Genomic DNA, 19508 nt, shown 5'->3' with positions numbered 1-19508 from the left:
TTATGATGAGTGTTATGGACCTAGTTTGTGGGAAGCCTAGCAGGGGAGAGGCTTGGGGATGGTGTTGCCCTCTGCATTGTTATTGTGTATAGATTTTTATCACTGTGATGGACTTAGGTCTGAATAAATGTTTTGGTTCTGCCTTCCATGTGGAGAGTCAGTAGTATTTCATGATTCTGAATTGTGCTGTGATATTCATGGCTGCCGTGGGAGCTGTGAATATTGCATTGGAGCTACACCAACAGGCATCATGGATGCTTATTGATGGGGACCTGGGTAAGATATATCAGAGGTCAGATGAAATGGGGCTGAGGGAGAAGAGAAATGAGGGAGGGGAGAGGGTTAAAGAGGAGAGGGGTCTCAGTGCTTACCCATCAGTCCAAGGACACAGGGATATAGAGAGTGAGCTGCTAGGACTTCTCCACACTGTTTGCCTCCTTTTCAAGGTCCTTATCTTCAGCTGAATATGGGTCACTCCCTGAGGGCTCCTCCATTCCCCTAGATCCTGGACCAGACCTGCCAACCCCCACACCCTCTGTCTGATCCATGATCATGCCCCTTTCCTTCCCAGATAACTTACTGTAGCACCAATGCAATATTCACAGTGCCTATGGTGGCCATGAATATCCTGGCACAATTCTGAATCACGATATACAACAGACTCTCCACATGGAAGACAGAACCAAAAAATTTATTCAAACACCAGAAAACCAAATCCATCATAGTAACAAAGAAATCCATACATAATATCAATGCAGAGAACAGTACCAGCCCCAAGCCTTCCCTCTGCTAGGCTTCCCACAAACCAGCTCAGTTAAACAAATCACAAGCAAGCTCTTTCACTCACACTAGCCAGTAACCTGCCTCCTTCCTAGCTCTGACTGCTCTCAAGACTAAATTCCTCTCAGCTCTGTTCTAAATGCACTCTAGCTCTGCCTTCTCATGTTCCACTGGTTCAGCAAGCTCCTCCTACCACAGGTCAGACTTCCACAACCAGGCAGTTTACATGGGCCTATTAATGGATGGAAAAGATTTTCCCATGTAAATTACCATTAGGCCACAGTTTCTTTGGGGAGTCAGATACCCTGAGAAAGAGAAGGGCAGGAGAAGCACCTGTAGGGAGAGGAGGACATAGGCCTGGGGTGAGGTGACAGAGATCACTCTGGGAGGTTCTGGGAGCATCTCCCCCTCACCAGGGACTTTGTTCATGAAGAAAATCCAGAGTTACATGGCAGGGTTGGAACAGGGGACTAAAGAAAGAGGACATGAGTCCTCAACTCCTAGAGCTGTCTCTCTGCTAGGTCCCTGGGGAGAGAGATCAGAAGGGAAGCAAAATCAAAGCAGATTCCACAGGAGGAAAGGAAGGCCCCAGGCCTCAACCATCCCCTTGTTCTTTCAGAACTCAAGGGTTTCACTCCGTCCTCCCACACTCATCCATAGGGTTGGGACCTTGGCAGCAGAATTCCAGTAGGAGGAGGCAGAGGAGGAGGAAGAGGAAGGCCACACAGCTGAGAGTGACGATGAGGGTGTAACTGGGGTCTGGTGCTAGGATGAGGAGAGAGAAGAATTCTCATGAATGACTGCCCAGAGAAGACCCTCATCTGGCCTCTGCGAATGTCCCAGAGCTTCCTTGTCCTCCACAGCCCCCTTCACCGCCAGTGTCCAATAGTTTGGCACAAATCCTACTCAGAGAAGCTTTGTCCCTTCAAATTAGGTATAGAAATTCAGAAACCAAGATGGGAAGGGGGAATTATGGAGATATATGGGGGAAACCCATGTCCCACCTCACACCCTGGGCCCCATGGGCCTGGAATTGGGGACAGTGTCAAAATTTTTCTTCTCCTTTCTCCTGTGACTCTTGGCCAGAGGCAAAACTTTGGTTTTATTTCCTTATAGGGTGATGGAGGGAGTGGTCATTGGCACCACCAAAGGGTCTTGGGAGTTTCTTCCTCTCACCTGTCATTATGAGCAGCAGGGGGTCACTGTGCTGTATCCAGAGATTTCCATTTGTGCCAAGCTGGTAGCTGCAGCTGTAACTCCCAGAGTCCTTGGGAGCCATGTGAGTCAGGAAGAACTTCGCCCCATCTTGAGTTTTATCCATGCTCAGCAGGTTTTTCTCATCTCCATCCTTGTACAGAACAAAGCTACTACTCCATGAGGGCGCCTGACACAGGAGGGTCACACTGGCTCCTGAGACCACCTGAGGCCAGGCTGAGAGGGAAGGCTTAGGGAGTGCATCTGGAAACCCAAAGAAGGCCAGAAACCCTAAATGACCCTGCACAGTCATAATGGGACCGGTGGGGAGACAAGAGCTGGGAGGTCCTTGAAAACTCCCTGACCATCAGCTCTCACTTCCTTTGAACCTTTGGTCATTCCTTGCCCAAAGTCTCCTTTCCTGGAGTCATGGAAGCTAAACCTCACATGTTCTCTGGGGCTGCATAGAAACAGAGTATTTTTTTCCTTCCATCTTTGTCCCTTGAGCTTGGAGAAGCACCTGAACTGGTCTGTCTTTGCACTTTGGCTCTTCCTGTGCTTAGAGACCCCTGTGTGTGTTCATCCTTCATTGCCGAAGAAGATCATGCCATCAGAGAAATAATGACATTACTTGCACTTGACTTTGTTTTGAGTGAGGGAGGGCTGTGCAGGTCACCAGCCTCACTTCTCATCCAGAGTCATCTGAATCCAGTGACCAGATATTCATCAGGATGACTGGAAATGACCCAGGATGAGGCAATTGGGGTTAAGTGACTTTCCCAAGGTCACACAGCTAGTGAGTGTCAAGTGTCTGAGGTGGGATTTGAACTCAGGTCCTTCTGACTCCTGCACTGGTGTTCTATCCACTGCATCACCTAGCTGTCCCCTTAGAGACCCCTAGACCTTGCCCCAAACTCTACTTCATGATGGCAAGAAAGAACCCAGAAAAGTAAGTCTTCTCTGGAGTTCTGACCTGTCTCTCAGGCTTGAGTCCAAAACCTCTACGTTATGCCTTGGGAGCCTGGACACACCCTCACCTGTCACCCAGATCTCCAGGACCTCACTGGACTCAGACACCTGGTATGGAGCCATTCTCCAATGGTAGACACAGCTGTAGTTGCCAGCATCCTGGGCCCTCACAAAGAGGAGGAGAAAGTCAGCCGAGTTCCCAGTTGGGCTCTGACTCTGCAAGGCCTGAGGGGTCCCCACCTTCAGCAGAGTGAATGTCACACCACTGAGGAATGTCTGAGGGGGCTGTCGGCACTGGAGAGTCACATGCATCCCAGGTTCCACCACAAGGCCTGGGAGCGCTGAGAGGGAAGGCTTGGGGAGAGATCCTGTGAGAGAAAGAAAATGAGGCAGGAAGTCAAGACAACTGTTTCAAGTCCCTGCTCTGCCTCTGAGGCTCTTTGGGACGACAGGCTATTGACCTGCCCTGTCAAATTCTCACTTTGGTTCTTCAGTTGTTTTTCAGTCATTTATGAGTCATCATTAACCCATTTAAGGTGTTTTTCTTGCACAGATACTGCAGTGCTTTGCCATTTCCTTTATCACCTCATTTTACAGATGAGGAAACTGAAGCAAACATAGTTAAGTGACTTGCTTGGGGTCACATAGCAAGTAGGTGTCTGGGGTCACATAGCAAGTAGGTGTCTGAGACCAGATCTGAAATCGACAAGATGAGTCTTTCTAAATCCAACGCAGAATTCTGTCCACTGACCACCTCTCTGCCCATAAGCCAAAGTTATCTCATTTGTAAATAAGGGGTTTGACCAGAAGATCACTCATACATTTCTAGCTGCCAATAGCTAAGAATTTAAGGAGATTTTCACATTGGAGGGAGCTCACCCAACTGATGGTCTCAATTCTCTGATGACTCAAGGGAGGAAAGGCCATGATCCCTCACTTTTCACCTGGGCTAACCCAGACAGGTCCACGGGTGAAACTAAAACCAGGGCTCACATCATGGTCCAGGAAGAAGAAGTCTCAGGCTCATTCACTTGTGTGACTCTAACCAACTCATTTCCTCTCTCTGGGCCCTATTTTCATATTGCTAATGGGGGGATTTGACCTCAAGAACCTCCAAGGCCCCTTTCAGCTCTGGGTCTTTGCTACTCGTCTCCTAATCCACAACTCAGCCCCCACCATCATCTTTCTTCCCAAGAGTCTAGATCACAAGAGAAATGCCTCATGTCTTCCAAAATCCCATATTCCTGCCAGGCCCTAGGGCAGAGATATCTGTCTTGTCTCTCTGGGCAGAGATCAGAGGAATCATTCTCAGACCTATTCTGGGGCCCACACACACCTCTCACCTGGCACCACCAGTTCCAGGACCTCACTGAGCTCTGATTCTCTGGCAGACACTGCTCTTTCACTGTAAGTACAGCTGTAGCTCCCAGTGTCCTCAGGCCTCAGAGGAGGGAGGGAGAAGTTAGTCCAGAGATCTGTTGAGATCTGGTGCTGTAAGGACTCTTGAGTCCCAGCCTTCCACAGAGTGAAATTCACCTCTCTAAGGGAAGGCAGCTTGGGCCTTGAGCACCAGAGAGTGATGTTGGCCCCTGGGGCCAGCACAAGCCCTGGTTGGGCCCACAGAGTGGGCTTGGGGAGTCGTCCTAAGGGAAAAGGAGAACCAGAAGTCAAGTTCAGATGTCATTTCTAGGCCTTCCCCCATCCCCTCAACCCTTTAGTGAGAGGGGAAATAGCAATCTTTTTCTGTTCTTACTTTCTTGTCTGGGGCCTGCTTTGAGCTGGGAATACCCCCACTTTCCTGGGGCCCAAAGCTGAGTCCATGTAGAACAAAAGAGGGTCCCTAGATCTCCTCCACTCTCCTCCCATCCATCCTTACAGAATTCCCAGTATTTTATGCTGTCCCCATAGCTTTGTGGGTCCCTGTGTGGGCAGTGAAATCAGGATCGGGGGGTTCTCATCTTCAGTCACCAGGCACAGTCAGCTTCAGGGTCCGACTGGGATGGGACCCTCTGTAGGGGGCTGTCATGTGGTAGTAAATACAAGTATAGCTCCCAGCATCCTCAGGCCTCACAGAAGGAAGGGAGAAAGTAGCCCAGGTCCCTCCAGGACTCTGTCTCTGCAAGGGCTCCAGGTTCTTTGCCACCACCAAGGCAAAACTATAGTCTTGAGAGGATTGTGGTGACATGTCACACCAGATGGTCACTGTTGTCCCTGGGTGTCTTGTGGAACCAGGTGAGAACGAAATGGAGGGTTTGGGGAGAGCTCCTGGAAAAGGAGGAAGGAAGAAAGTTAGAAACCTGATCTCCCCCACTTACCTCCTTATATCACTCCCTAAACCAGAGCTGAGAAGGGAGAGGGTGGGCAGGGGTCCTTGGAGAGGCCCCTTTGCCCACTCCTGTAAACCTGTTTATGACTAGATAACTGGCCTCCTGGGCCACCTTCAGAAAGATATTCTGGGCACATGAAGGTTATAAATGTACAGAGCAATGAGAGGATGGACATGGACAGAGGACATTGCCCTCCCTCACCTGCCCCTCTTCACACCTCCACTCAGCTCTGCCCTTCAGCCTGAGCCTGTTGGACCAAGGCAGTATCCTGATGTACATTCACTGCAAAATTCTGTTAAGGTCTGAGGTTTGCAAAGCTCTGTCCTCCCATGACTGGGAGGTTAGATAGAAATCCAAATTCCCAGTCCTGGATTCTACCCATTTCCCCACACTGCTACCTGGTGCCAGGTCCCTGACCTGTCTCCCTCTACCTCCCCACCCCACCCCCCAGTGAATTCAGAGCAGAGCTGGCAGAACTGTGTGTCCCTGGGTGGGCTGGGGCTGGCAAAGGAGGATGGGGGCTCCATCAGGACAGTTCTGAATAGAATTTGCTTTTCTCCAGTTTTTGTGCTCTCTCTGATTACCCTCCTATCAGAAACCTCCTGCAAAGTGATTGGGGAGCCCCACAGGATTAGGGAAGACCCCACCCCTGCTGCCCTCAGGAGCTCACAGTCTCAGGGATCCCAGGATTTAGCTCAAATAACCCCATTAGACAATCTTGTCCATGAGTTTCATGTGACAGAAGAGGGAAACAAGGCCCTCAAGAGTTTGGGGACTGACCCACATTCACTCATCTGGGACCTGGGGATCAGGCATTTGAACACCCTGCTGCAGCCCTGATCTCAGGTGCTTTTCCTTTTACCACACTGCCTGCTAACATAGGCCAGATAGACAGCAGACTATGGTGGTGGGAAGGACCTTGATGCTAGAGTAAGCATACTAGAGAGGTGGGGAAGACACTAGGAAGACCAAGGGTCAGGACATTGCTAGTGGATACACACAGGGACAGTATCCTGAATCAGCCACGATCTGAGTTGGGTCTTAAGCATGTGAAGGAAAGTGCTGGATTAAGGTGGGAAGGGCTTCTCAGGCAGGGGGAACTGTGTGAGCAAAGGCAGAAGAGTGGGTCATGAAGAGGTGATGTTGTCATCTGTCCAGACTGTTGGGAATTTTGTAGGGGCAGATGAGCCAAAGGGGAGACACAACTGGACAGGCTGCATGTTGCCATTTTGGGCCTTAGAAGAGACAGAAAGTTTCTCTAGGTAAAGTTTGCTCTAGTTAAGCTGCGTGCTCCTTCTCCCAAAGGCTCCTGCGTATCATCTGAGTGAGGAGCAGGCCAGCATTCTGGGCTGGGTCACCAGGGGACACTGACCAGATGGGGAAAGATCCCTGTGTTTGGGGGTAGGAGACAAATCCTGGCCCTGACTTTAAAGAACCTGTCAAGCTGCTCAAGTCACCTTACCTCCTTCCCAGACCTCAGATTTCCTAAAGGTAAGTCATGGTGCATATGCTCTCCACATAGGTTTATTAAGAGGAAAGATTTCAGAATCTTATCTATGCCCCTACAATGTGATCTGGGGAGCTAGGGTGACTCAGAGCATTCGGAGGCAAGGGTGGTCAGAGAAGACAGGTAGTCAAGCCTGAGGGTTTGTGAGGGACAAATCATGTGGGTGATTCTCCAGAGAGTGTTCTGGGCTCCTCTCTCAGGACTGGCCTGCTCCCCACCACAGATAGTTGTAGAGCAGCACTCCCTCACCTGTCACCACCAGGGCCAGGGTTTCACTGAGTTCTGACCACAAAAGCCCCTGCCCAGAGCAGCAGCTGTAGTTTCTGGCATCTCTCCAGTCATCCACTTTCCTGAGAACGAACTCTGCCTGCTGCCATGAGGCATTTCTCTCTTCTCTGAGCTCTCCATCCATCCAGAGCTGGAATCGGTCACTGCCCAGGTGGCCCTGGCACCTGAGGATCACATCTGCTCCCCCTGGGACCACAGGACTTGGGATAGCCCAGAGAGTGGGCCTGGGAAGGAGGTCTGAGAAGGAAACAAATTCCTGATTCCAGTGATTTCTAAAACTCCCATGTCTCCTTCACCACCAGATTCTGAAGCCCCTCCCTGAGGCAACCCATCCATTCAACTCAGTGTCCTTGATTTCCCTCCCTGCTGATCCTGGAAAAAGATGTCTGAATTGATCTAGCTCAAGAAGGGGAAAGGGAAGAGTGGGATGTTGGGGGGTGGACTCACCCGTCTGTGCCCTCACCATCCAGTCCAGACACAACCCTGTAAGAGAAGCTCAGGTTAGAGATTTTTCCCCCAGCCCATGCTGACCCATCCCCAGCTCTCCCCAAAGCCCCTGAACCTCTAAGTCAGGTTTGGAAAGAATATGAAGGAAGAGCCATTTGAGCTGGGGTACAGCTTTGCCCTAAATGGTTATGTCTTCTCCTTAGGCTTCTTCCTTGTCCTTCAGAGTCAGCCAGACAAGGACCTTGTCACAATGCCTTTCCCCCTCCCCAGGCCTGACCCTAAAGATTTACAAATAGAAAGCAGGAGAGGTATTATGGGGTCCATGGTGGGTCTTCAGCTTTGTCCTGGGCTGTCCAGTCTCTACTGTGCAGAGGTGAAAAGGTGGGTGGGGTAGAGTCTAGCCCAGGATGTGGTAGCCAGTCCTGTTGCCTTACCCCCGACCTTGGTTTACTAAGGCCACATTATTTCCACTCTTATACTGATGAACAAGGTACTATGATCCTTCAAGGCTGAGTTTTGAGGGAATCAGTGTGTATTAAGGTTATTTAAGGCAAGGACCAAAGGCCCTGATGTGTCCAGTATTGAAGACCACTGCACAGGACCAGAGTTTAAATTATTGAGACTTGCCTAATAGTGACTGTGCCCCCTGAAAGGACCAAGACTGGGCAGAATGGCTTAATTCCATGGCCCCAGAAGACTCAGCCTTAAACCCTTGGCTTGGCTGGTTAGAGAGCCCATGTTTCATGCATCATGTGACTTTGGGGTCTCTTTCATTTTCTGTTCTCTTGGGGCCAACAATAACGACAGCAACAATCATTTATCTAGCACTTCAAGGTTTGTAAAATATTTTACATTTATTTTCTCATTTAAAGCTCTCCACAATATGAAGAGTAGGTTTCAAATCATCACCACTTTTCAGATGAGAAAACTGAAATAGAGAGAGATTGAGTTACTTGCTTAAATTCCTACAGCTAATGTGTCTAAGGCAAGTTTTGATCTCAAATTTTATTGGCTTCAGATCTGTTAAAATTATGAATCTGACACCAAATGTTGTAGAAATTTGTTGCTGCTGACCTCCAGCTATATAAATGGCTCAGTCACTGAATCTCCAGCAGGACCCCACAAAGGCAGGCCCTTTCAGCCCTGGAATGAGCAATCATGGTGTTGGCTGCTCCTATGAAAAGTCTGGTCAGGCATCGCACCTACACTCAGAGATGAACTTTGACAAGCACCCCTCAGAAGATCTTCAGGACAATAGCTGTCAGTTCTGGACTGTCTTGCCCATCATCACTCTGTACTTCCCTGGATCACAGTCCCATGAGGCAGGCAGTTTCTCACCTAGACAAGACTCAGTTGAAACTCAATGATCATTTATTAGTCTTGTACTATAAGGCCTGTGCTGTCCTAGGTTCTGGGGATACAAAGAGGGGAAAAAAGAAATTGTACAACCCACATGGAGCTTACACTGTCCTGATAAGGATAAAAATATATTATAGTACAAAACATTTAGGCATATCAGTTTTTAGAGGGGTGGCACAGCTCTACCTTCAATGGATTTTTTTTTAATGCTAGAACATGGTTTCTAGAATACACAAAGGAAAAGTAAGGGAGAATTGGCTGGGTTCACAAGAGCCCCTGAAACTGAAACACGAGGGCAGAGGCAAGATGGCAGAGTAGAAAGATACATATACTCTAGCACTTCCCCCACAGCCAACAAAACACCTGTAAAAAAAATGACTGAACAAATTCTAGGGCAGTACAAGCCACAGAACAACAGAGTGAAAAAGTTTTCCAGCCAAAGGTAACTTGGAAGACCAACAGGAAAGGTCTATCTCACGGGACCCTGAGTGGAGCAGAGTCCAGCCCTGGCCACACAGCACTGAGAGGAACAGGACCTGAACAGACCTCCAGGACAGAATTCCCAGCAGGGAGGGTACCAGATTCTTCAACCCACAAGGGACAAAGAAAGCTCCAAGGTTAGCGTTGGAGAGCACTCCAAGCTGTGAGAGAGGGAAACAGTTCCCCCAGCACTGGTCCCAGGTGATGGTGGCAGCAGGCAGCAGGCAGCTACGCAAAAGCAGCCTGGGTCCATTGTCTAGGCAATTCAGCTTATAGCCTCTGCTGGAATTGAGCAGCTGATCAGAATCTTAGCCTTGAGCATGATATTGGGAAGAGGAAGAGCACTAGGACCCTCCTTTTGACAAAGGATTCAGAAGTCAAGTAACTGGCTGGTAAAATGCCCAAAAAAGGGGAAAAAATAATACCATAGAAGGTTGTAGAATATCAGGATAGTTTTCCTTGATAATTTCATGGAAGATAATATCTAGGCTCTTTTTAGATCATGGCTTTCAGGTAGTCCCATAACTTTTAAATTGTCTCTCCTGGATCTATTTTCCAGGTCAGTTGTTTTTCCAATGAGATATTTCACATTATCTTCTATTTTTTCAAACTTTTGGTTCTATTTTGTAACTTCTTCATTTATCTCATAGTCATTAGTTTCCCTGAACTCGATTCTCTCTTTTAAAGAACTATTTTGTTCAGTGAGCTTTTGAACTTTCTTTTCCATTTGGCTAATTCTGCTTTTTAAATCCTCCTTCTTCTCATTGGTTTTTTTGGACTTCTTTTTTTCCATTGAGTTAGATTCTTTCTGAAGGTGTTATTTTCTTCAGTATTTTTTTAGTTTTCTTTTAGCAGGCTGCTGACACACTTTTCAAGCTCTTCTATGGCCTGAGTCCATTTCATATTCATTTTGGAGGTACTGGAGGCAGAGGTCTTGACTTCCTCTGACAGTATGCCTTGTTCTTCCTCATCCTAAAGGATGGAAGGAGATGCCTGTTCACCAAGAAAGTAACCTGACATTGGACTCATTACTGAAAACTCAGAAGGGAATATGAACTGGTCTCAAGCCCAAAGAGCATTCTTGGAAGAGCTCAAGAATCATTTTAAAAGACAAATTAGAGAGGTAGAAGATAAAAATGACTAATGGTTTTTAAAATACAATTGACAAAATTAAAAAAGGAATTCACTGAAGAGAACAGCTCCTAAAAAGAAAATTGAATAAATGAATAAAGAAACACAAAGTCTAACTGGGAAAATTGGACAAATAGAAAAGGAAGTACAAAACCCAACTGGAGAAAATAACTCCTTTAAAGGAGCAATTGGACAAATGGAAAAGGAGGTACAAAAGTTAACTGAAGAAAAAAAATTATTAAAAATTAGAATTGGACAAGTAGAAGGTAATGAGACATCAAGAATCAGTCAAATAAAATCTAAAGAATGAAAAAAATAGAAGATAATGTAAAATATCTCATTGGAAAAAAAACTCACCTGGAAAATAGATCCAGGATAGAAAACCAAAGAATTATTTGACTACCAAAACGCCATGATGGAAAAAAAAGAACTTGGACAATATCTTCCAAGAAGTCATCAAGGAACACTGCCCTGAGGTCTTAGATCCAGAGGGCAAATTGTCATCGAAAGAGTCCACCTATCGCCTCCTGAAAGAGATCCCAAATTGAAAACTTCAAAGAATACTGTTGCCAAATTTCAGAACTATCAAGTTAAAGAGAATATACTTCCAGCACCCAGAAACAAACAATTCAAATATCGAGGAACTACAATCAGGATAACACAGGACCTTGAAGTTTCTACATTAAAAGACTGGAGGTATTAGAATATGATATTCTGTAAGGCAAAGGAACTTGGTCTATAATCAAGGATCAATTACCCAGCAAAATTGAGCATAATACTTTAGGCAAGGAGATGGACACTCAATGAAATAAGGGATTTCCAGACTTTCCTGATGAAAAGACCAAAGCTCAATAGAAAATTTGATCTTCAGATAAAAGACTTAAGAAAGGAAGAGAAAGGTAAAGAGAGAGAAAACTTGTTATTCAATATGGACAAATTGTTTACATCCCTACATAGGATGACCTGTTAATCTTGAGAATTATACATTTATTATGACATTTAAAAGGGATATACATAGATAGAAGAAGTAGATATAGATTAACTGATGCGATGATAAAAAACATAATTAAAGGATGTGAAAGGATTATAATGTGAGAAGAGAAAAGGAGGAGACAGAAAAAGATAAATTACATCATAGGAAGACGCACAAAAACATACTACAATAGAGGGAAAGAAGGAAGGGATGTGCACATTGCTTGAACTTTACTCTCATCTGACTCAATTCAAAGATGGAACAACATACTCAGTTAAGTATAAAAATCAAGCCTGCCCTACAGGTAGTAGGAGGGGAAAGAGGAAAGAAAAGGGAGGGGAGATTAAAAAGGAGGGGAAAAGTGGTAAAGGAAAGGAGGAATAAAATAGAGAGGGACTGATAAAAGGGAGGGAAGATTGAGGGAGATCGTGGTCAAAAGTAAAACTTTGTTGAGGAAGGGAAGGGAGAAATAAAAGCATAAACATGAGGTGAAATACAATGGAGAGAAAGACACATAGATTAATCATAACTGTGAATGTGAATGGAATGAACTCTCCCATAAAATGGGGTGGATAGCAGAATGGATTGAAAACGATAATCCATCAATATGTTGTTTACAAGAAACACATTTGCAACAGGGGGATACACACAGGATAAAGGTAAAATGTTGGAGCAGAATATGTTATGCTTCAGCTGATGTAAAAAAAAAAAAAAAAGCAGGGGTACCAATCCTAATCTCAAAGAAAAAGCAGAAATAGATCTAATCAAAAGAGATAAGGAAGAAAAGTATAGCCTGACAAAAGGCACTATAGACAATGAAGTAATATCATTACTAAAAATATATGCACTAAGTGGTGTAGCATCCAAATTCTAATAGGAGAAGTTAAAAGGAGTTAAAGGAAGAAACAGACAGCAAAATTATACTAGTGAGCAACCTTAACCTCTCCCTCTCTGAACTTCAAAAATCTAACCTCAACATAAACAAGAAAGAAGTTAAGGAGGTGAATAGAATTCTGAATAAGGTAGATATGATAGAACTCTGGGTAAAACTGAATAGGGATAAAAATGATTATATCTTTTTTCTCAGTATTACATGGCACATACACAAAAATTGATGATGTAACAGGGCATAGAAACGTCACAATCTAGTGCAGAAAGGCACAGATAGTCAATGAATCCTTTTCAAATCTTTTCAAATCTGTAATAAAGTGTCATGGAGAGATAGACCAAAAATTAATTAGAAACTAAACAATCTAACCCTAAAGAATGAGGGGGTTAAAAAACAGACCATAGAAACAATCAAAAACTTCATTCAAGAGAATGATGATAAAGAGTCAACGTATCAAAACACATGGGATGCTACGAAAACAATTGTTAGGGAAAGTTTGATATCCTTGAATGCTTACATGACATGAATGTAAAAGAGAGAGGAGATCAATGAATTGAGCATGCAATTGAAAAAGCTAGAAAAAGAACAAATTGAAAATCCCCAAATAAATACCAAATCAGAAATACTGAAACCCAAAGGGGAGACTGATAAGATTGAAATTAAGAAAACTATTAAACTGATAAATAAAACTGAGTTGGTTTCATGAAAAAACAATAAAATTGATAAGCTTTTGGTCAGTTTGATTTAAAAAAGAAAGAAGAAAACCAAATCACTAACATAAAAAATGAAAAGGGTGAACTCACCACCAATGAAAAGGAAATTAAAACAATGTTTAGAAATTACTTCATCCAACTGTACGCCCATAAATTTGAAAATCTATCTGAAATGGATGAATATTTTTAAAAAATACAAATTTTCCAGATTAACAGAAGAGGAAGGAAAATATTTAAATAACCCCATCTCAGAAAAAGAAATTGAACAGGCCATCAATGAATTCCCTAGGAAAAAATCTCCAGAGTCAAATGTATTTAAAAATGAATTCTATCAAACATTTAAAGAACAGTTAAAATACTATAAAGACTATTTGGGGAAATGGGCAAAGAAGGAGTCCTACCAAGTTCTTCTTATGACACAAATATGGCTCTGATACTTAAACCCGGAAAAGCCAAAACAGATAGAAAATTATATACTAAATTTCCCTAATGAATATTGATTGAAAAATATTAAATAAAATATTAGCCAAAAGAATACAACAAATAGTCATGATAATAATACATTGTGATCAGGTAGGATTTATGCCAGAAAGGCAAGGTTGGTTCAGTATTAGGAAAACTATCAGCATAATTGATTATATCAACAACAAAACTAAAAGAAATCATATGATTATATCAATAGATGCAGAAAAAGTTTTTGACAAAATTCAAAATCCATTCCCATTAAAACACTATAAAACATAGGAATAAATGGAGCCTTCCATAAAATAATAAGTAGTATCTACCTAAACAAATTAACAAGCATTTTATGTAATTGGGACAAGTCAGATGTATTTTCAATAAGATCAGGGGTGAAACAAGGATGTCCATTATCACCACTATTTTTCAATATGATACTAGAAATGTTAGCTTTAGCAGTAAGAGAAGAAAAAGGAAGTGAAGGAATTAGGAAAGGCAAAGAAGAAATTAAGTTATCACTTTTTACAGATGACACAATGATATACTTAGAGAATTGCAGAGAATCAAGTAAAAAGCTACTTGAAATAATAAACAACTTTGGCAAAGTTGCAGAATACAAAATAAACCCACATAAATCATGTGCATTTCTATATATTACCAACAAAGTCCAACAGCAAGAGACAGAAAGAGAAATTCCACTTGAAGATAGTAGACACAATAAAATATTTGAAAGTCTACCTGTCAAGGCAAACCGAGGGACTATATGAACACAATTACAAAACACTTTTTGCACAAATTAAGTCAGATCTAAGTAACTGGAAAAACATCAGTTGCTTGTGGGTAGGCTGAGCTAATATAACAAAAATGACAATTCTACCTAAACTAATTTACTTATTCAGTGCCATACCAATCAAACTACCAGAAAATTATTTTCTAAAGCTAGGAAAAGTACTATCAAATTTCATCTGGAAGAACAAAAAGTCAAGAATAACAAGGGAATTAATGAAAAGAAATGCTAAGGAAGCTGGGCTAGCCATACCAGATCTCAAAATTGTATTATAAAACAGCAATCATCAGACCCACTTGCTACAGGCTAAGAAATACAGGGGTAGATCAGTGGGGAAAGTTGGATACACAAGACACAGTAGTCAATGATTATAGCAGTCTACTGAGATAAAAACTCATTTTTTGACAAAAACCACTGGGAAAACTTGTAAATAGTGTGACTCAAACTAGGCATAGACCAATGCCTGACATTGTATACTAGAGGAAAGTCAAAATGAGTACACGATCTATATGTAAAGGTTGATACTATAAGCAAATTAGGGGAGCAAGAAATAGTATATTTGCCAGATTTATGGAGAATGGAGAAATTTATGACAAAATAAGAGATAGAGAATATTATGAAATGGAAAGTGGATAATTTTGAATACATTAAATCGAAAAGTTTTGCACAAAGAAAGTCAATGCAACCAAGATTAGGAAGGAAGCAGAAAACTGGGAAAGAATTTTTACAACTAGTGTCTGTGATAAAGGTCTCATAATATATAGAGAACTGAGTCAAATTTACAAGAATATAAGTCATTCTCCAATTGATAAAAGGTCAAAGAATATGAATAGGCAGTTTTCAAAGGAAGAAATAAAAGCTATTCATAGGTACATGAAAAAATGTTCTAAATCACAATTGATTAGAGAGATGCAAATCAAAATAACTCTGAGGTACCACATCATACATATCAGAGTGGCTAACATGAAAAACCATGGAGATGATAAGTGCTGGAGAAGATGTGGGAGAGTTGGAACATTAATTCATTGTTGGTGGAGCTGTGAGCTAATTCAACCATTCTGGAGAGCCATTTGAAATTATGACCAAAGGGCTACAAAAATGTGCATACCAGGGCAGAGCCAAGATGGCAGAGTAGAAAGACACACATAGGCTAGCTCTGAACCCACCGCCCATAAAATATCTGTAAAAAAGAACTCCTAACCAATTCTGGAGAAGCAGAAGCCACAGAACAACGGAGCTGACGAGACTTCTGTTCCAGAGAGCCCTGTAAACCTCTCACAAAAGGTCCATCACGCCCTGGCCCCAGAGCTGAGCCCTGAGTTGCCCACACAGCACTGAGAGGAGCAGATACGAGCAGGCTTCAGCGACGCAATCTCCAGCGGCCATGTGGGTCCCTCCACCTACAGGTGACAAGGGTCTGTGAGAGGGTCTCTTTGGTGGGTCGAGAGGGAAGTGGGGTGCCCCCATAACTCAGGCCCCCTCAGGATGCAGCAGCGGAGGCAGGAGCAGACCAGGGCTTCCCAAGCAGGCAGGAGCCTGGATCCATTGTTGAAGGTCTCTGCATAAACCCCCTGAGGGAACTGAGCCCCGTGTGGCGGCCCTGCCGCCACTTGAGCACCTGAACTTAATTTCACACTGAATAGCAGCTCTGCCCCCTCCCAAAGCCCTGAGGCTGGGAATCAGCATTTGAATCTCAGACCCCAAGTGCTGACTGGGCGGACCTGGAGGCGAAGTGGGTGTGAAGAGAATACTCAGAAGTCAAGTCACTGGCTGGGAAAATGCCCAGAAAAGGGGGAAAAAAATAAGACTATAGAAGGTTACTTTCTTGGTGAACAGATATTTCCTCCCTTCCTTTCTGATGAGGAAGAACAATGCTTACCATCAGGGAAAGACATAGAAGCCAAGGCTTCTGTATCCCAGCCCACTCAATGGGCTCAGGCCATGGAAGAGCTCAAAAAGGATTTTGAAAATCAAGTTAGAGAGGTGGAGGAAAAACTGGGAAGAGCAATGAAAGACATGCAAGCAAAGCATGAACAGCAGGTCAGCACCCTGCTAAAGGAGACCCAAACAAATGCTGAAGAAAATAACACCTTGAAAAATAGGCTAACTCAATTGGCAAAAGAGGTTCAAAAAGCCAATGAGGAGAAGAATGCTTTCAAAAGCAGAATTAGCCAAATGGAAAAGGAGATTCAAAAGCTCACTGAAGAAAATAGTTCTTTCAAAATTAGAATGGAACAGATGGAGGCTAATGACTTTATGAGAAACCAAGAAATCGCAAAACAAAACCTAAAGAATGAAAAAATGGAAGATAATGTGAAATATCTCATTGGAAAAACAATTGACCTGGAAAATAGATCCAGGAGAGACAATTTAAAAATTATGGGCCTACCTGAAAGCCATGATCAAAAAAAGAGCCTAGACATCATCTTTCATGAAATTATCAAGGAAAACTGCCCTGAGATTCTAGAACCAGAGGGCAAAATAAGTATTCAAGGAATCCACAGATCACCACCTGAAAGAGATCCAAAAAGAGAAACTCCTAGGAACATTGTGGCCAAATTCCAGAGTTCCCAGGTCAAGGAGAAAATATTGCAAGGAGCTGGAAAGAAACAATTCAAATATTGTGGAAATACAATCAGGATAACACAAGATCTAGCAGCTTCTACATTAAGGGATCCAAGGACGTGGAATAGGATATTCCAGAAGTCAGAGGAACTAGGACTAAAACCAAGAATCACCTACCCAGCAAAACTGAGTATAATACTTCAGGGGAAAAATTGATCTTTCAATGAATTAGAGGGCTTTCAAGCATTCTTGATGAAAAGGCCGGAGCTGAAAAGAAAATTTGACTTTCAAACACAAGAATGAAGAGAAGCATGAAAAAGTAAACAGCAAAGAGAAGTCATAAGGGACTTACAAAAGATGAACTGTTTACATTCCTACACGGAAAGACAATATTTGTAACTCTTGAAACTATTCAGTATCTGGGTACTGGGTGGGATTACACACACACACATGCACACGCACACGCACACACACATAGAGACAGAGTGTACAGAGTGAATTGAAGAGGATGGGATCATATCTTTAAAAAATGAAATCAAGCAGTGAGAGAGAAATATATTGGGAGGAGAAAGGGAGAAATGGAATGGGGCAAATTATCTCTCATAAAAATTGTGCATACCGCTTTTCCCAGCAATGTTGTTTCTATGACTGTATCCCAAAGAGATCATAAAAATGAGAAAAGGCCCCACATGTGCAAAAATATTTATAGAAGCTGTTTTTGTTGTGGCCAAGAACTGGAAACAGATGGAATGTCCATAAATTGGGGAATGGCTGAACAAGTTGTGGTGTATGAATGTAATGGAATACTATTTTGCTATAAGTAGTGATGAGCAGGTGGACTTCAGAAAAACCAAGACTTACATGAACTGATACTGAGTGAAATGTTCATTCTACCCAGTTATGGCTATAATATTGTCTAGTTTTCCCAGCACCGTTTTTTCAAATAATGAATTTTTGTTCCAAAAGCTTGGATCTTTAGATTTATGTATACTAGATTACTATGACCATATGCTATAATGTAGTTTGCACCTGATCTGTTTCTCTGATCCACCCCTCTATTTCTTAGCCAGTACCAGATTGTTTGATAATTTCTACTTTATAATATAACTTGAGTTTTGATTCAGCTAGACCACCTTTTTCTATATTATTGATTCCCTTGATATCTTTGAGCTTTTAATCTTCTGGATGAATTTTATTATTTTTTCTACCTCTATAAAATATTTTTGATAGATTGATTGGTATGGCATTGAATAAATCAATTCATTTAGGAAGATTTGTCTTTTTTACTATATTACCTCAGCCTATCAATGAGCAATTGGCAGTTTTTTTAATTTTTAGATCTGACTTTATTTGTGTGAAAAGGTTTATACTTGGATTCATATAGTTCCTGGGTCTGTTTTGACAGGTAGGCTCCCAAGTATTTTATATTGTCTACAGTTATTTTAAATTGAAATTCTCTTTCCTTATCTTGCTGCCAGATTGTGGGTAATATACAGAAATGCTGATAATTTCTGTGAGTTTATTTTGTATCCTGCAACTTTGCTAAAGTAATTAATCATTTCAAGTAGGTTTTTAGTTAGTTCTCTAGGATTTTCTAAGTATAATGTCATATTGTTTGCAGAGAGGGATAGTTTTGTTTCCTCATTGCCTATTCCAATTTCTTTTTCTTTTCTTATTGCTGTAGCTTATTGACATCCTTTCTTCACCCCTGATTGTATTGGGAAGTCTTCTAGCTCATTGCATTAGAAATAGTGCTTGTTAATGGTTTTAGATAAATATAGGAGTAGGTGTTGTGTTTTGTCAGCATCTATTGAGATAATCATTTGACTTCTGTTGTTTTTTAATTGATATCAATTATAATAATAGTTTTCCTAATATTGAACCAACCCTGCACACTCAGTATAAAATCTGCCTTGTCAAAGTGTATGATTCTTGTGATGTTAATCACTTTGATAACATCCTATTTAAATTTTGCATCAATATTCGTTAAATAAATTTGTCTATAATTTTCTTTCTCTTTTGACTCTTCCTGGTTTGGGTATATTTGTGTCATAAAAGGAATTTAGTAGAGCTCCTTCAGTCATTTTTCATTGTATTGACATTAATTGGGCCTTCTATGAATGGAAGGATCCTGTAAGGCAAAAGTCAGGGGGGAGGACATTATAAATATGATGGATGATCCAAACAAAGATACATTCCAAGATAGATACAGATATGTGTATATACTTACACTCAACTTTAACGGTATAGTGAAAATATCACCCTCAGTTTTTCATCTAATGATCTGGTGGTTTTGTGAGTGGAAAGGCTGAAATATAAACAATGTGGTAAGGCAGTAACACTTACCACTGCAGATATTATCTCCCGCAGTTCGAAAAGTGGTGTTGAGAATACATGTTGTGACAGAGCTACTGTACCATCCCTATGTCAGACCACATCCAGAGTACTCTGGTTAGTGGTGAGTGTAATCCTGTAAGAAGAATGTGGATAAACTGGAGAAAAAATTCCTGTGTGGAATGATCTTGATGATCATCAATCTACTGAGAGAAAGGAACTCAATGGAGATCTACTCCAATCCACTCATTTTTTAGATGAAGAAATTGGAGCCCCAGAAATGTTAATGTAATAATGAATACTGGA

The 19508-nt window shown here is 42.3% G+C and overlaps 1 protein-coding gene across 1 annotated transcript; it reads right to left on the bottom strand.

The window, feature by feature from the left end:
* Positions 1-672: 672 nt before the first annotated feature.
* On the bottom strand, positions 673-12968 carry LOC140503492 (immunoglobulin superfamily member 1-like). Its single transcript, XM_072607526.1, has 7 exons — positions 7513-12968; positions 7027-7302; positions 4912-5208; positions 4287-4586; positions 3012-3311; positions 1957-2238; positions 673-1545 (listed from the first exon to the last, which is right to left on the bottom strand). The coding sequence occupies exons 1-7, from the start codon at positions 7529-7531 to the stop codon at positions 1412-1414; spliced, it is 1608 nt and encodes a 535-aa protein (XP_072463627.1). The 5' UTR covers positions 7532-12968; the 3' UTR covers positions 673-1411.
* Positions 12969-19508: the final 6540 nt, after the last annotated feature.

This window comes from Notamacropus eugenii, chromosome 5 (assembly GCF_028372415.1).
Source record: "Notamacropus eugenii isolate mMacEug1 chromosome 5, mMacEug1.pri_v2, whole genome shotgun sequence".
Taxonomy (NCBI): domain Eukaryota; kingdom Metazoa; phylum Chordata; class Mammalia; order Diprotodontia; family Macropodidae; genus Notamacropus; species Notamacropus eugenii.
Note: the sequence above shows the minus strand (reverse complement) of the source record. Positions and strands in the feature narration are given on the sequence as shown.

Coding starts and splice junctions, on each gene's coding strand:
- LOC140503492 (XM_072607526.1), bottom strand. Junction 5,209..7,026: donor CCTGGCCCTGGTGGTGACAG/GTGAGGGAGTGC, acceptor CTCCTTTTCCAG/GAGCTCTCCCCAAACCCTCC. Junction 4,587..4,911: donor CCTGAAGCTGACTGTGCCTG/GTGACTGAAGAT, acceptor CTTTTCCCTTAG/GACGACTCCCCAAGCCCACT.